The sequence below is a fragment of the Tauraco erythrolophus genome, chromosome 8, assembly GCF_009769465.1.
Source record: "Tauraco erythrolophus isolate bTauEry1 chromosome 8, bTauEry1.pri, whole genome shotgun sequence".
Lineage (NCBI taxonomy): Eukaryota > Metazoa > Chordata > Aves > Musophagiformes > Musophagidae > Tauraco > Tauraco erythrolophus.
The window spans coordinates 22,458,298-22,475,838 of NC_141472.1; the positions used below are offsets into that span (position 1 = coordinate 22,458,298).

Below are 17,541 nucleotides of genomic sequence, written 5' to 3' on the forward strand. Positions count from 1 at the left end.
TTCCTACATTAACAACAACAGAAAAAAACGCACAAAAGAACACAGCCCACAAACCAAATGGTTTCAAAATTGTCACCACCCCAACCCTACCAGTTCTCAAGGGAGAACATGGGGGAGGAAGAAGTTAATCTCTCTTGAGCTTTGCCACTAGCTGAAACACAACCAGAGCACATGAAGCATTTCAGATTCCTACAGGCTTATCTGCTCAGTGACAGAAAACAGCAATAGAACACTGAGTTCTTAAATTCTTCCTCTCCTTTGATATACTAACACTATGTTGAGTCCAATTTAGAGATGACAAGTTGGTCAGGGGAAGAAACTTGTCATTTTTGCACTGCATGCAATGTAGAATTATAGGACAATATTCTACAAACAGTTTAGTCTGAACTTTGTTCTAGACCCTCACTACGGACTGGGAAAAATGCTTCAGGCTACTAAGAGAGTTAAGCAATATAAAAGAAAGAATTATGTATCATGGTATCTTCAATAATCAAAATGCGGTGAAGTTAAAATCAAAAAACTGACACCACTAGCAAGGTGTCAGTTGCAAACAGTTCTAAACTCTACTGAATGTACATCAGAATTTTTTAAAATCACATCAATGATTAAGTATGTAGATGAGTGAAAAACAAATAGCATTATTTTTCAGATCTCCATTTTTGCCTTGCTGTCTAAGGATACTTGATTAATAAGAGAAGATCATTTTCACTCTGGATCAAAGTGAATCTATTAAAAACTATTAACAATCTTTAGCAACGCTCTTCAACATGAGCAACAGACAATAACAAAAAAGTCAAACGAGTTTTGTGGGGTTTTTTGTGGGTTTGTTTTGGGGTTTTTTTTGTTTGTTTTTTTTTGGAGGCGATGTTGTTTGTTGGGTTGTTTTTTACTGGTTTTTTTTTTGGGGGGGGGTAGGTTGTTTGTTTGTTTTGTTGGGTTTTTTTAAAGAAAAAAATCTCTGGTCAAGCATCTTAACACCGAGTATGTTATAAGAGGACATCAATTATCATACCTTTGGGTGTATACATTCCTTGTTGCATGGAGCCTCCAGGTTCAAAAACAGGAGCTTTAAAATCAGCAACTGCTGACAAGACTGATTCAAAGCTTAAGCTTCCTGGAATAATACCACTTTTAGGATTGGGATTTTCTGGAATGTAATGTTTGTGTTAAGGAAAGCAAAGTTAACTTAGTTGCAGGACGCAGCGTTTTACTTCCCTCTTGACATTTTCAGTCACTCACTTCAGAGGCTACACTTTGGCAGTGCTCTGTGTTTACCACAAGAGGTCTGTATGCTCCAGCTGCTATGGAACAGAAACTATTACTGGAGGGAACCAAAGCCTCCTAGCTAGGACATCAAACCTTTTAAAGTAAGTTAATTGCTACATGCTTGGCTCCAGAAATAAGTATTAAGTGAGAAATAAAACTACTGTCTGTAGTGTATATAAAGTTTTAGTACTTGTCTTTATTTACTAACACTTTGGCTCTCTTCATAGCAAGAATATTTTGCAGTTACAGTTAGATGCAGAAAGAGCAAGTAAATAGCTTGAGATCCACAAACACAGTAATTAACTCTCCATCTTGGATTTGCTATTACTCATTTTTGGTAGTGATACTTAAGTGACCTACTGACATAACCCTAAATCAGAAGTAACAATTACAAATAAGGAAACTTCTGCTTAATGATAAGTGAGTGCTTGTATAAATGATTCACTTATTTTATATAGTTAAGTGATTCATTTAAGTGAATTGCTTTACGTGATTCACTTATTTTACATACTTAAGTGGTTGAGTTACTAGGTCATATCATAATAATTAATAATTCTGATTGCATTTTTGTAACTCTCAATCTCCTCCCTTTCTATCTTTATGAATTCCTAATAGTTTTGCTCAGTGCCTGTCCTTGGAACGCAAGCTCTTTTGGGCAATCACCACCAGCTATTTAATTTGCCTACACAGCTTAATACACTGATAGCAGTAAAACCTGCGTACTTGTACTCAGCTGTCTGGGGATATGAACTGTATCACTGCACAGAAAGACTTCCTAGAGCTTGCTATTCTTCAAGTGAGACACTTCCCCCCCATAACACATGCATTTCACTTTAATTTCAAAGCAGCATTCGCAATTCCTACTATCTGCATTTTCAGCTACTGATAGCAAAAGCCAATATAGCACAGAGTGGCTTCTTCTTACATTGGCATAAAATTAGCAATAATCAAAAGCTCAAATCCAGATAATGGGGACACTTGGCTAGATTTCCTACAATGTTATTGGAAAACAGAATTTTCACCTCACCTCAAAGATTTCTGTAGTGTTAAAAAATAGTAAAAAGGGTAGTTAAGCATTTTGTAACAAAACGAATTTAAAACTACTACAAAGTATTGCGTATTTTGTAAGAAAAACCAAATCTGGAGCAAACACCTTTGCTGATGATAAGTATATGCAAATACACCATTACATAATTTGTTATAATTATGTAAGCTGAAAACGTGTTGTTCAAGCTCCAAAATCCCACTGCTATCCAGGTACCCGTCACTCTCATTCATGCACATTAGTTAATATATTCCAAGGATATGAGATCCAGTAACGAACTGTGTGTCCTGTCATTCATACAGAGTTGGGCTACCATCTCTGCTCTGAGGATCTCATCATCTGTCATTCCTAGAACAATAAAATTTAAAAAAGCCATTAAAATAGCATGATTTTAAAACACATGTTCAGTGTACATTTGTCATTAAACACAAGTTAAAACTGATATAAACATTAAGTAATGATATAGTGCTATAAAAATACAGCAAAAGAAAAGGTGAGGGAGGTGCAAATGTTATGAGACACACAACCTCAGTCAGAAGAGACAACTACAGACTAGAACTACTGTCTTTCTGAAAAGATAGAGGCTCTTCATGTGATCCCATATAAAAATCAGCAACTTCCGTTAAAGTTTTTCTCCGTTTCTATATATTTTGTCTATTTCTAATTCATAAAGGATTAGAATTCTGTAACTGGCAAAAATGAAACCAAATCTTGAATGCTTTAAATTACTGTATGGCTAATCAGCTTCATGGTATCTACTAAATGTTGAATATAGATGAACAGGCACGTTATCTACACACAAGTATTCCTAAAGCAGTGATTCTTACCTAAATGCAAACGAAGACTTAACAGAAGGACCAAAAACGTTAAGGCTCCTTCCAACATGGACCTTTCATGCTCTGAATCAAGAACTGTATTTTGATGCTGTGATGCCATTGTTAACAGATCTACCACCTTAAATCTGCATAGCAAAGAGTAAAGTCAGAAACATCATTCTCCAACATTAAAACACCAATGTGAAATGTACTGGTAAACTCAGGATACCGTTCACAACAACCTCAAATGAATACAAAATAAAATGCGCACATTGCAGTAATATGAAAACATTCATGAAAATCCTCTTATTTTTAAATTTGGATTTTTACTTAACTACCTATGAATGTGCTATAGTGATACTTACTCCACACAAAAACATCTTACATTTATGAACATAAAAAAGCTAATGCCAATTAATCTGTTTTCAAACCCTGCTTTTATTCTATCCAGAAAAGCAGCCATCCTTTCTGTGTCTCTTACTATTGCAGCTCTATTTATCTCTATTTATCTACTTCTTCAGGCAAGCATATCCTGAAAGCTTGCATATGGAACATGTGCAAAACTTAAAAAAACTGAAGATGCTTGTAAAACAAGTATCTGAAGGTTCACTACTGCACCATAAATCAAAAGCCAATCCTGTATAAAATCAAGGATATACCTTGAGATATCTCTTTCAGTAGAGCCCTTAGGCAAGTGTTAGTTTTGGCCAGGCAGAGTTGTACCACCAAGACATGTATCAGATATGCACCGTTTCTTAGCTCGCACAACATTGAACAAGAGCACTCATATTTCAACCCTACCTTTCAAAAACAGATGAAATAAAATAATCTGGGTCCAGCCTAGAGGCACAGACCTGTGGAAGGAGAATAAATCCATTTTATTCGTTTGTTTGTTTGTTTGTAAACAAGTGATGGCTTGGCTTCTCAGAAAACATAACTCACTTGCAACAGATAAATGTCAGGATCAATCATTGAATTGCAGAAATGAGACTGCACGTAAGTCATGGCCTGTCCTTTAATTTGTAGACCATTTCTAACCCACATGTTGCTGTGAATTTCAGAAAGACTTGCCTGTTCAGGTAAAAATAAAACAAAATAAAAATCTACAAACATTTCAGGGATATTCAGCTATTCAGTTCAACGTTAGCAGATCATCAATATATTATCACACATATACATACATACACACTACACTTTTATATAAAAGTATACTTTTTTAATACTAATTTACTTCTCCTGGTGAGTGAGGGATGAAAGGGAACCACTGCAAGTTTAGGAAACGGATACCATACTTACATATAAAGCATATTCCAGACAACAGAAGTGATCAAAGCCAATGAAGTGATTTATTTACGTACTTGTTTATTAAAATCTTGAAAAGTATTACAAAGATGAAAGCATCATGGTTAAAACGAAGTGATATAAAAGCAGTGATTACAAATACTGCTAACTACCACTTACATAAAAATAAATACAAATTTGTAAATAAGAAAAATGTTGCAGGGTGCATCCATTCTTCAACTCATTCTCAATTTAAAATACGAAATTTTCAGATTCACATTTCTTCTCAACTTATGCTCATTGATAACTATTCTATGAACATACAATTCCATGTTTTCGAAAGGCTGGTTCCTTCTACCCTTTTCAAAGTGCTATAGTGAGTATTATCATCATAATTCTCAGAGTATGATAACTAATGCCATACATTTAATTCTGTAAATAGGAAGAAAAGAAAGAGTTTATCCTAACTACTCAGTATATTCTAGTTATTATTGTCACATATTGCTTATTTTGATATTCCACAATTAAGACATACTCCCCCTTGTGAAATACTTCTCAGTATATTTAAATAGACTGGGATTAAAATAATCAGACAGTAATTTTTTTTTCATTGCATGCCTCTACATCTGCAAAGTCAGAAGTCTGCCCATACCTGAATCTGAAGTGGGTGAATCATTAGTTTCATCAGCATCTCCTGATCTGGCAAGATAGTATCCAGATCTAGTTCTTGGCATTTGACAGCCTAGAAACAAAAGCAAGCACACACTGTACCGAACAAATCACACTTGACAGGGAATTTCCATCTTCTGTCTGACTAAAACATGTGCTTACCTTACTTAAAAACATGGCAAAGTAACGGTGTAGTGGCAAATGAAAAGTAACTTGGTTAGGAGCCGGCTGAAAGTAAAAGAAAGATATTTTAATATCATATATTAAAACTCCATACCTACAAATGTCTTTGTCACAACCACTGAGAACAGTATCTTGCACATCTTCACTTGATGGACTTACTTTCCACTAACCTAGTATTACTTCATTCCCCTGCACTTTCTAATGATTCTGAAATTTCCCTTCTTCAGACTGCTGTAGTTCACCTTAGTAAGCCCCTAGTACCTAATGACACTGAATTGATTGAGAGTATTTCTTGCTAAAGTGGCAAGAGTCTGCTCCCCTACCAGAAGATGACTTCTGTTTTGCTATTGCTTCAGCTCTTCATTCAGCAGAACAGTAATATATCAATGGCATTGCTTCTAAGACTCACACAGCTTAAGCTTGCACCAGCAAATCTAAATCATCAAGGCTCTATAAATAATAAAGGATCCTAGGACATAACATTGCAACTATTAAAAACAAACTCTAATTTCAGCCAGGTAATGCTTTTCAATCAGTACCTAGAATGATTTAATCTAATGGGGCCAGGGAAGGAGTGTATCACCTTTAAAGTTTAATCAGATTTTCACAGTATTTTGCTTAAATTCACTGAGGATATTTACCTCATCTACAAAGTTGATAGCATCAAACCAGTCCTGAAGCGCTTCAAGGCAGTATCTGACAACATTTCGTGTGTATTCCTGTGTTTCCTGCAGTAAGAGAAACCAGTGTACTACATGAGCCAAAACAGTTTTAAGTTAAGTGTCACTGTTTTCCTACTACAAATAAATATGATTATTTCAAGAATATTTTTACAGTACATAATTTATGCCCTTGTCATATGGAAATTATGAAGTATTACGATGGTTTCATCATTACTCTGTAAGGTTATAATTTCAATGGTGAGAATTAAAGCACCTTCAGAATGGTGAGCCGGTCCTAGTGGCACTGTTGTTTTAATTTATCCATTTACTTTTACCAAAAATTTAGAGATGTAAACATAAAACTGTCTTTCAATGCAATCGAAAGGAATGGCTAACGTCGTTTATCTAGTGAAAGGTCCTTACAGTTTTCTAATGCAATACACCCGAAATACAATAACACAATACTGCACAGATTTTAACAATAAGCCAACCTTGTTATGATTATATGATATAACTCTATAACTATGCCCTAAAACTCCAATATATTTCAGATTATATCATGTGTTTCAAGACTAGAGCTGTACATTGCCCTCCAGGGGCAAAGTGATGTGCAAGAAGGGAAGGTGGGAGGGGAGCTAAACCAAATTGCTCTGTGATCAGCAGAATTTACAAAGACTCACTTCTTACAGATTTTTCCTTTAATCTTCCATTCCCTGTAAACACAGACCTGCCTCAGACTCAGAGGGTATCTATGAAACTCTTCTCATGCAACAGCCAGCAGTGCTTTGGCCAGCCAGAAGCTGTGGAAGCGCCAACTGGTTCTGACACCTTTTCTCATCAGGAAATACAACAGCCACACTTCCATCCTGCTGCTCCACCCTCTATGGCGGCCAGGCTCCGCTGGCGTTCCCTCCCCTGCAGGACACGAGCTGGAATCTCTTCCCACCCATCAAGTTTAACTAAAAAAGTACAACAATTAAGCTATGAGGTTTCTAAAACTCTTTCGGATTTATGAGAATGACCAAAGGGCTCAAGCATGTGGGTGAAAACATGACTGACATGCCAACAGGCAGAGCAAGGAACCATGCAGGCCTAAACAAGAGGCAGACCTTCCCATTCCTAAGCTAAAAAGAAAGAAATACTTCAAAAAGCCAGAAGCTGAAGTTCAGTTTTCAAAATATTAGACTCATACATTGATATGCTCCTAATGTATCAGTAAAACTTACACCATGGAAAGGCTTTTGCAACTGCCTGATTTAAACTCTCAAAATCACACGGTATGCTCGCGTGCATTTTTTTAGTGCACAGTTCAGTTCAGGTATTACTGTCTCATGGATGCTATTACATATCTTAATAAGCTAATTCTGAAGGTAAGTATTTATTTCATTAAAAATAACCAATAAAAAGTTTTTTCACGTTAAGTATTCCTATAAGCTGATGGATTCCATTTTTACTATAACTTAATATAATTTGCAGTCTATCAAATAGTAAGAACTCTTTGCTCTAGTTAGGAGATCATGAGACATCAGAATCTAAGAGGCTTTCTTCTCAGGTTGTCAGTAAAACTACACAAAATCATAAATTAGTCCATTCTCCATCATAATGAAGTCGCTATTTGCAGACAAAATCAACATTATAATCACATTAGGGACAACTTATGTATCTGCTTTGCCACTGAACAAAGGTCAAATGACTCAGAGATATTTATCAAGTTCTTCGTCAGAGTAGCAGTTATTCCATATGTACAGTCATATGGAATGACTGTACACATTCCAAACCTGTAGTCCCAGTTCTGGGGACAATAAGTTATGTGCAAGCATGAATTCTATACTTACTATACCCAGAATCCGAGTTGATCACAGTTTTGTATATTTGATTGACAAAGACAGCAAAACCCAAGTCTTTTCAAACGCAACGTAGACAGATCTGTCAGATTTCAGAACTCTAGGATAAGTCATGAATAAAACCAAGAATAATGACAGGAATATGATAATCTTACCCTAACTTTGCAGTGTGACAGTAGACCCCACATTGGCTGGGCACAGGCTTCCAGCTCAGCAGCAAAGGCAGCATAGTATGTCTGTGATTCAAACTCCACGTGCTCGTTTAATTCTCGTTTATTTAAATTCATACCTTCAAAGATTTAACCAGAGTTATACAAGCCAATATTTAAGAAGGGCTAAGTAAAATGGAGTATTTTTAGTGTTATGCATTCACATATCTATTAAGGCAAAAAAACACAAAGTGTAACAATCTAGCGTAATAAGAGAACAAGCATCAAAGTTTGAACAGAAACAGACCAGAAAAGAACAATAGTTCAAGCTTGGCTAGTGACTGCAGTCCTTGCTGTTCAGGTGATGTTAACATGGACAGCAGCCCTTCTACTTTGAACCTCACTTAGTCAATGAGAACATTTGGATGGAAAATATCTGGTCCTCTTTCTAGGTAGAACATTCACCCGTATTGAAAAGTTCGCAATTTTAAAATATTTTTTTAAATAATAAAAAAGTTTCTTCACAGCAACACTTAGAAAAAGATCTGGATTTATCAGATCAAGTTATCCAGTGTTTACATTTACAACATCACCAGTAAAACACTTCTAGCACAAGTTGTGATTTGTACTTCAACCTCAAAATTCTGGCACCATGAATCTCCGTCCAGTGTGATGCCAATTACTCTTTAACTAGTCCACACAAGACAAAGATTCATTAGATCATTTTAAAATCTACCTGTTTTCTAGAATATACTGTTCCCTTCCAGAAATACAGACTTATGAGAATACTAATGAATTAAATATTTACAGCAGTGTAATGATTTTGCTACTATGAACATTAAGCTGTCTTAACACCCTTGTATTAGTACTGACTATAAAAGTCACATACCTTGAAAGAATGATACGAAATTCATCCACGTTACCAAAAGACCATGATCTTCCAAAAATTTCTTTGCCACACTTTGGTGTGAAAGTATGTTTATAAAATCACTAACCAAGGGCCAGTAAGTATTATTCTTCAGTAGTGCTTCCCCACAATTCACCACAACATGTAAACTATTTTCTTCATCTAGATTTAAAAAAGAAGAAAAAAAAAAAAAAAGGGGTGGAGTAATATTTTTTATCCTTCTTGTAATTTTTAAACAATGTTACAAGATAATGCAAAAAAAAAAACCAATTAGGATTTACTGTAATGTTGAGATTAGACACAGAGAAAACTGCAGAGAAGAAGAATGGTTGTTTTATGGTACCTGAGGCTGTTTTCTCATCATGGACTCATCAACATACATCCCTCTCAGCAGGAGACACACATACTTAAAACAACATCACAACCTTTGAAAAGCAGTGCCCTAGTAAAACCATCACAGCTATGTCTCTTCTGAATACTCTCAAGAAGTATAAAAAGACTAAATATTATGAACATCTTAAATTTATTTTGAATTTGACACACTTCCAGTGAGCGAACGACCTCACAGCATGCAAGCAGAAATCTGGTGAGCAAAACCTACACTGGCATGTTGAGTCTGAGGACAGCAGAGAAAAGCATTTCCACTCTGAATCTGGGACAGCAAAGGTTTATATAGCCCTCCTGAGACTAGGGCAGGAGAGGGTTCCCAAAAGAAGGGGAGAAGAAATCAAGGGAGGGTAGAAGTCTTCTGCACAAATCACGAAAGTACATCCTCTACAGCTGTCAAATAAATCTCTTTATTTGATTTTTATAAGAAGGGACCCCTGGAAAGACCAGAACAAAACCAGTATTGGATTCATGATCCAAGGGAAATAACCCTCATCTGTCAGTTCCTATTCTATTTTAAGGAAACAGACGAAAAAAAAAAATCTTACATCTGTTGATCAGCCTTGGGGATGGCTCTTGTCCAGTTCAAATGCGCTGAAAGACCCTTGTAGTTACCCTTTAGACAGTGAAAGGGTCATAAGCAGTGTGGCACAGCCACAGCTAAAAATACATTGTTTTTAAGAGACTCCATTCTCCAGCTGATGAGGCACATCTGTATCTGGAGTGGTTCCCTTTGGCATATAGGTAAGCTTTTTTCCCCCTCTTTTGTTGTAACTACTGAAGAAAATACATTTTTTTCTTTTTACTCTGAAGTTATTTTGTTGGTTTATTGGTACCAGGAAAAAAAATAATTTCTCTATTGCCTGTTATGTCAACAGGTTTTCTAATTTGAAGTCATACAATATTTTGATCTTGACAAGCTTTACTTTCCAAGAACACAGCAGAAAAACGAATCATATTTCAACTTGAAAAATATGCTGCTTGAGTTGCACACAATTATGAACAGATATCTTCTTGTTACCATAAGGTAACACAGAGCTCCTTTTCTTCAGACTGACTCCTATCTATTACACTGAAGCACTGGAAGGAACAGGAAGCCAGAAGCACTCTGCGCAGCTTCTCAAACTTCTCTGCCAGTTGATCAAGCACTCTTTAGTCTCTCCCTTGTTATCTGGTACATCTGTGAAGAAAGGAAACTAGGACTTGTTGCTCAGCTGCCTGGTTCCCATGTGCTCACACAGCCTATCCAAGAAGAGCGTAACATCTCTTGGCTCTGCCTGAACCTGCTGAAGGACTATGCAAAGAGCCAACAGTTACATGTTGCTGATTCTCTGCCCCAGTGCAGATCAGACAAATCCAGAGTTACTTCAAATTGGCAGGGGTATTGCCTCTTACTCAGAGTACTCTACAATACAGGGTCAATGTAAGTCAGTCAAAGGAAAAGAGTTGTTGGGGTTTTTTTTAAGCGATGAACCATTACCAAAATCTTTTCTGTGGGGCATAAATGCTTCTCCCATTAAAGTTCAGTAGAAGGAAAGTGCTGATAGAGAGCGAAAAATATCTCTAAGAGCACAGAGATATAAATCTTCCTAGGGAGCCAGTTTTATCATCTGCACCCACATTTCACCTCCTCATGCTGTCACACCATGTGCGAGAGAGGTAAGCTGAACGAGTAACACTTTTGAAGTTGGTATCAACACAGCTCCTAGGTCAACTCCGTTTGAGGAACACAGTTTGTCACTTGGCATCCACAATACCCTTACTGTACTGTATGCTTTTAACAGGTGTTGGCTGTTCAAAAGACAATTAGGATCTGTGAGCAATGCAAACTAAACGTGCCTTAGCAGATACAATTCCTGCTCCATGTTCTCCTTGCTCCTCTCCAACGTGTTTTCTCCTTCTATTCATTGGCTGGATTTGTAAACTTTGTCTCATTCAGATACTAAATGACCTACTTGTTTGCACTAGCTGCACAAACAGAATTCTTCTCAATTTATCTCGAGAGCTCAGACTTCTAACAGACTTCTCACTACTTCCAGCATCTTAAGAGATATCTCAAACTAAACACAAAATACAAGTCCACAGAACTGCAGAAAAAGGTCAATGAGAATATGAGAGGGTAAAAAAAAAACCAACAATAAAGTGTTTTATTAAAATTTTCCTGTCAATTTACAGTATGCTCAACCCCTTTCATATATAAAGCAGTGAGGAGGAAATGTTCTGAAAGCACTGAAAAGCACTGGACAGATTCCATGATGGAGTCTTAGCTAAGACAAATCACTGGTGCTGGGGAAAGGAAACAGGTAACTTCACGTCTTGGGATAACTGCTCCAAGGGTAAGCCTTTTCTCACAGATCTATCACAAGTATATCTGATGTTATGTAACTTACTGGCTCCAGCTTACATAATTAATTACAGGAAGTTTCTTCAGAGCATGTCTAATCACAGCCTTTTTCTGTTTGGCTGCAAATTCTGATCCATTACAGAACCTTGCCACCATGCTAGCAACATCCCATACTGACCAACAAGTAAAAATAACTATTTAAAAGTAGTTTTAAATGACATTCCATCAATATGGCATTAGTTTAGCAAAAGTCACCTGATACACAAACTGTTAAAGATTCAACTTTTTTCTTTGAATACTGTAAAGCAATCTATATAGGGCAGTAGAAAAATTTCTCACGTTGAGGTGCAGCTGAATGAGGGCATAGCTAGATGACTGAGGATTTCCCATTTCAGTACAGTCATTCTGTATTAGGTTGTACGTAGAGCAGACTCAAAGACAAAGGATACCTCAGACAAGAAAACTAGTATTTCATACAGAAGCTGATGGCACTTATATGGCAGCAGCGGTCAGCCTACCTAGAGAGTATTTTCAAATTCAAACTAGGATAAAGAAGGCTGAGAGGTCTGTGGTCTGTTAGGTACATGAAAGCATGAAAAACAGAAGCCAGCAAGATTCACTGTGCCACCATTTTCAGCTAAGAACAGGTAAAACAAGGATGGTAGAAATAGGACAGCTGTTTTCACTAGAAAAGTTACACAGTGTATCCTAGTTCAAATTCAAATTGCCACTCTGTCAACCAAAACCTTGATCAAATGATCATATTTACAAAGTATGAAATCATTGTCCCCTAATTATATCAAGTTTTATTGTTGCAATCATAGATGAGAAAAATTAAAACAATTTTGAATATTTCCAATAGCTTGTGAAATACTTTGAAAATATTTTTTAAATTAATAAAGGTCTCGATTTGCACATGTAATTTCTCATCCAAACGAGCTTCATAGTGTTTATGCGCAAATGAAGCCTCTACAAGATAATACTCTGTATTTAAACTATGTAATGTTCCTACAAAAGAAAACCCTACAAATGACAGGATAAAACATCAGTACCACTCTTGATAACTATCTTTACATTTGTACGAAATTTTAAGACTCTGCCTCTACCGTATATTGCTAGATCCTGTGCATTTTTGAGAAGGATTTGGGGGAGTTGGATTGACTACTAAAGAAAGAGATTAAATTTCCTTATAATCAATTTCTCATCCATGGAAACAAGCAAGCAAACAAACAAATCAACTTACCTTGCAATTCACTTTTAATAAGGCAACTTTCCATCATATATAACAGAACGGTGACCATAATATCCAGCAGCTGACATTCTTCTGTTACTTGGCGTGCTAGTTCTTCATTGCTGAACAACTGAACACTGATATGCACAATTCTATTGGACATTGTGTCTGATTCATGGCTTTTCTTCAGTGTTTTCATAATAAAAGCATAATGCTGAACAAAAGTTTTGGTAAAAGCAATCTGCAAATCATAAAAAAAAAATTATGTTAACAAGCACCGTACAAAAATCATAGCTTTCTTTCATTATAAAAATATTCCTTTACAAAAGTACAATCAACATATCCTAGGAAATGCCAGTTGCCATGACAAACCAAAATTGATGGTCTAACTCTCTGATGTCTAGTTACTAGAAACAGTCCGCGTGAAAAGACCTATGTACAGAGAGGGGTAACTTATGCCTCCAATTTTATTACCTATACCAAAAATCTAATCTTCTCATTCTATATTTTCCACACTAAAAAATAAAAAAACAACCAGAAATGTTGAAACAAGGAATATAAGGTCTCAGCATACCTGTAAAAGCTAATACTGAATTTATCCTTCATTTTTTACATCCTAAAACAAGGACTAGTGTACCAAAATTATAGATTATGAACAATGAGAGTATTTTTAATATAATTTTAATTATTAATAAAGCTGCCTTATCACTTGCACTTGTCTACTCAGAGTATTATTTTCATTCATCTGTCAAAGATAACATTTCAACACTGAGTTTCATCTGCTATCACTACATCCTATAGTTTTTTTAATAAATCTTTAGCACTTTCTCCTAACTAAAGTCATTAGCAAGCTTTGCTGTTCCTCACACAACTGTTCTTTGTGTGTTTTTTTTTAAACCAGATAGGTATATAATGTATGGATACATATACATATAAACCCTAGTACGATTTCTTATCCCACTCCATTAGCCTCAAATTGCATTGAAAAATCAACCTTCTGCGTTGCATATACATGTGTGCGTATCTGCCAGCTTTGAAATCACTTGTCACTTAGTACTTTAAGTTCTGAATTAACATCATATGGACTTCCTTGGCTTAATACGAAGAGATAATACAAGCTTTGCAGTGATAAAAATTTTCAGCTCAAGTCTAAAACCCCCTGTCTATTCCTTCTGGAAGTATTAATCTTTCATAAGCATAAAATTAGAAATTCTAAAATCACTCTCAGGCAGCTGTATCTTCAACAGACTGTACAGAATCATAGAACAGTTTGGGTTGGAAGGGACCTTAAAGATCACCTAGTTCTAACCCCCCTGCCATGGGCAGGGACATCTTCCCCTAGATCATGTTGCTCAAGGCCTCATCCAACCTGGCCTTGAACACTTCCAGGGATGGGGCAGCCACAACTTCTCTGGGAAACCTGTTCCACTGCCTCACCACCATCAATGTAAAAAATTTCTTCCTTAGATCTAATCAAGATCTCCCCTCTTTCAGTTTAAAGCCATTGCCCCTTGTCCTATCACTACACACCCTTGGAAAAAGTCCCTCTCCAGCTTTCCTGTAGGCCCCCTTTAGGTAGTGGAAGGCTGCTAGGAGGTCTCCCCAGAGTCTTCTCCAGGCTGAACAACCCCAACTCTCTCAGCCTGCCTTCATAGGAGAGGTGCTCCAGTATACAAATCACTACTTCATTTTACCTACCTCAGACTCAGTGCTCCCATATTTTTATTATAGCACTACCATGTTATTCACATTTAGAAAATATTTCCAAAATATCATAATGCAATAAAGCTGCAGATGGGCACAAAGACTGCTTCTTCCAGAAAATATCCTTGAAAATAAGGTTGCTTATGCAAAAATATGGACCAGGGTGAGAATGGGGATGTCACTGCAGGAAACACTACAAGACTGCTTGGCTTGCCTTCCTTTAGCTGGTTCACAATGATGGAATCCTGTATAATAATTGAAAGCATCTTCTGCATACAGGACTCAGCACAGGGGTCACTGTTTTCAGCTAAAGCCTTTCAGAACAACACATTCACAATACAGGAGCCCTGTTAATACAGTATCATTCTGGTATTCCAAGGCAGAACAACCTATCATGTAATTTCCTTTAAATTAAAGCTTGATACAACTATAATCATTGCCAATGACACTTATAACAGACATCAAGACATGTACACTATTAATGTTAAGCCTCAGACACAAACGACACACCTGATATTTAAAGAAGTTTGTATATTAACGCTGCTAGTAAAAAAAGTATATGTTATTTATATATTAAGTTTTCACACTGTGTTATGTTTAAATAAGATTCTCAGGTTCTGCAATGTAGGAAGTATGTTTTACACAGCACTCACAATTTAAGTTGATTGCAAAAACACAGTCATCCTCTAAAGACAAATTGTGGTGGTTTTTTTACTTATTTTTTATTTTAAATCAGCACGCAAAGCTTTTTGTGCCTCACCCATATATGATAATGAATTTCTGAAAGTACGGTAAATTTGCTATCAATACAGAGATTCTGCAATATACTTAAAGAAAAGACAGCTTTACTCCTATATTCACTTGGAAGTTACAGAAACAAATATAACCCTTTCCAATTCTGTGAGGAAGAAACTAAACTCATTTCCAGAAGCTAAAATGCTGAAATACTGTAGCAAACTGCAGTTCAAATGTAAAAATAGCCACAGTAGGTCCAATCAGTCCATGCAGCTCAGTATCGCATCTTTGAGTGGCCAAAGCTGTTTACACAACTAAGGAAAAACACAGAATGGAGCAAGAATGCAGATATTGACATAACACATCTTTCCAAATACTTACTCAGCTTCCAACCACTTGCAAGAAGTGGCTTCCTAAGTCAGACATGTTTTCTGTATATTTAATTACTTTCCTTGACTTACTCTCTACGATCTTGTGCAGCTTCTAAATTTCTAGCCTATGCAAAAATAAACTTAACTTTTTATCTGGCCTGTCCTCTTGGTGGCCACTCAACGATCCCAGAACTTATAGGAGTCTACCCCAGTTAGAACTTTCATCTCCCATGTTTATGTTTTCAATGCAAAGAAAAAGACAGTTCTGCCAGGTGAAAGCAGTGCTAAAATTCAGTTTCCAGTAGAAAAACCGTACTACAGAATTTGTCGAACAGCATACTCAGGGGTTAGTGAAGTCCTTTAGCTGTGATAACTGCCTCAACACTGTGAGAGGTGCCTGATGAGGCACAACATTTCTGATAATTGTGTTTGTTGATTTATTATCACAATCAGATGCTTTTGCATTTCTCTACTTCCAGTATTCCAGATTTCAGCAAGGCTCTGCTCTTGGATAATTTACACTCTTCCATCAGCTTTTTGTTTATTGCCAACCCCTTCTCTGCCTTCTCCTTGGTCACATGAAAGTCAGTCCTATTTCTCTGGTCTTTTGTTTTCCTTCGTGCAAAAATCTTGTCCACACCGTAACACCGCTAACTTCTTGGAAGTTTCAATAAATTTATCTTCTGGGTTTTTTTTCTTCACTTGTAAGTCTTCCAAGCTTCAAATGTCAGAGAGTGCTGGAAAGGATGCCTCAGGCACAAATCCTGTAAGGCAAAGACCACAGTTTGTTGTGCTGTCTCTCTCATATACAAAAGCAGGGACTGGGAGAAGAGCTAGTTAACCCAGGGTTTTAGCCCACCCCTTCCAACACCTCTTTTTGAGGTGAGAAGAAAAAGAGAAGTTTGTTTTTCTATTTAAAAGTAAATCTGTGCAACAGAGATTGCTGGTGGCTCACTGACTGTTGCATAGGCATGGTGGATTCAGTCAGCTCTATGACATTTACGCTGAAGGTCCGGAGATTTCAACAATTTTAGAGCATGCACAGATAGCCACCTCCGTATTCTGCATCTGGCCAGCTCACTCAGTTTATCGGAAAACCAAGCTAGCAGAATTCTGCTGAGTTAATGAGCTAAATCAGCTCATGAAGAATCAGATTATACAACAGTAGAGACAGAAAAAATTAAGAAAATTAAATTAAAATTAATTTTCCTTCAAAAAAGCTAAATGGAAGCTTGAAAGATAAAATATTCTTCTAATTCATCCCAAAATCACATGTTCTCTCTGTACACATGTAAAAGGCAGAGCCACTCTTAGTGAATTGGCCAATCCTCACAGACATGTTTAAAATTCATGCATCATTGACACAGTTTTACAACAAAGCACAGGTATCTTGGGAAAAAACAGTGTTACTGCCTCCCTAGTATTGCTGTGTGATACAATTCCTGCTCTGAGTTTCCTTACTACTGAAAAATCCCTTTTAGACAATCACAGCAACTAAAATAAACACAGATTTTAAATTTCAAATACTTAGAATTTGTGCCAGTAATAAAGTCTGTACATAGAAATTTACTGTTTAATCGACCAGAATACGAAATCGGGATTAAAATAAAACACAAAAAGGACGTTTAAATAATCCTTTTGTCTAAACGTTAAGTATCAGTAAGTGTAAAATGGACTATTTCCAGATAAAGGTGGCAGCCAGTGGAGAACTCAAATATCTCATTGTCTCCATTCAGAGTATATGGAATCATAGAATGGTTTGGGCTGGAAGGGACCTCAAAGATCATCTAGTTCCAAATCCCCTGCCATGGGCAGGGACACTTTCCCCTAGGTCTGATTACTCAAAGCCTCATCCAACCTGGCCTTGAACACTTCCAGGGATGGGGCAGCCACAGCTTCTCTGGGAAACCTGTTCCACTGCCTCACCACCATCAATGTAAAAAATTTC

General features: G+C 36.7%; 1 protein-coding gene across 2 annotated transcripts in view; it reads right to left on the bottom strand.

Moving 5' to 3' along the window:
- UBR3 (ubiquitin protein ligase E3 component n-recognin 3) overlaps window positions 1–17,541 on the bottom strand; it is a 123,060-nt gene that overhangs the window by 77,223 nt on the left and 28,296 nt on the right. For both annotated transcript variants that reach the window (XM_086615503.1, XM_086615502.1), the window contains exons 8-18: window positions 12,796–13,024; window positions 8,804–8,983; window positions 7,921–8,054; window positions 5,901–5,987; window positions 5,239–5,304; window positions 5,060–5,149; window positions 4,069–4,197; window positions 3,928–3,980; window positions 3,139–3,272; window positions 2,574–2,659; window positions 1,013–1,154 (exon numbers count right to left, since the gene is read on the bottom strand). In XM_086615503.1, coding sequence (XP_086471629.1) covers window positions 1,013–1,154; window positions 2,574–2,659; window positions 3,139–3,272; window positions 3,928–3,980; window positions 4,069–4,197; window positions 5,060–5,149; window positions 5,239–5,304; window positions 5,901–5,987; window positions 7,921–8,054; window positions 8,804–8,983; window positions 12,796–13,024 — 1,330 coding nt within the window. The remainder of the gene's footprint in view (window positions 1–1,012; window positions 1,155–2,573; window positions 2,660–3,138; window positions 3,273–3,927; window positions 3,981–4,068; window positions 4,198–5,059; window positions 5,150–5,238; window positions 5,305–5,900; window positions 5,988–7,920; window positions 8,055–8,803; window positions 8,984–12,795; window positions 13,025–17,541) is intronic.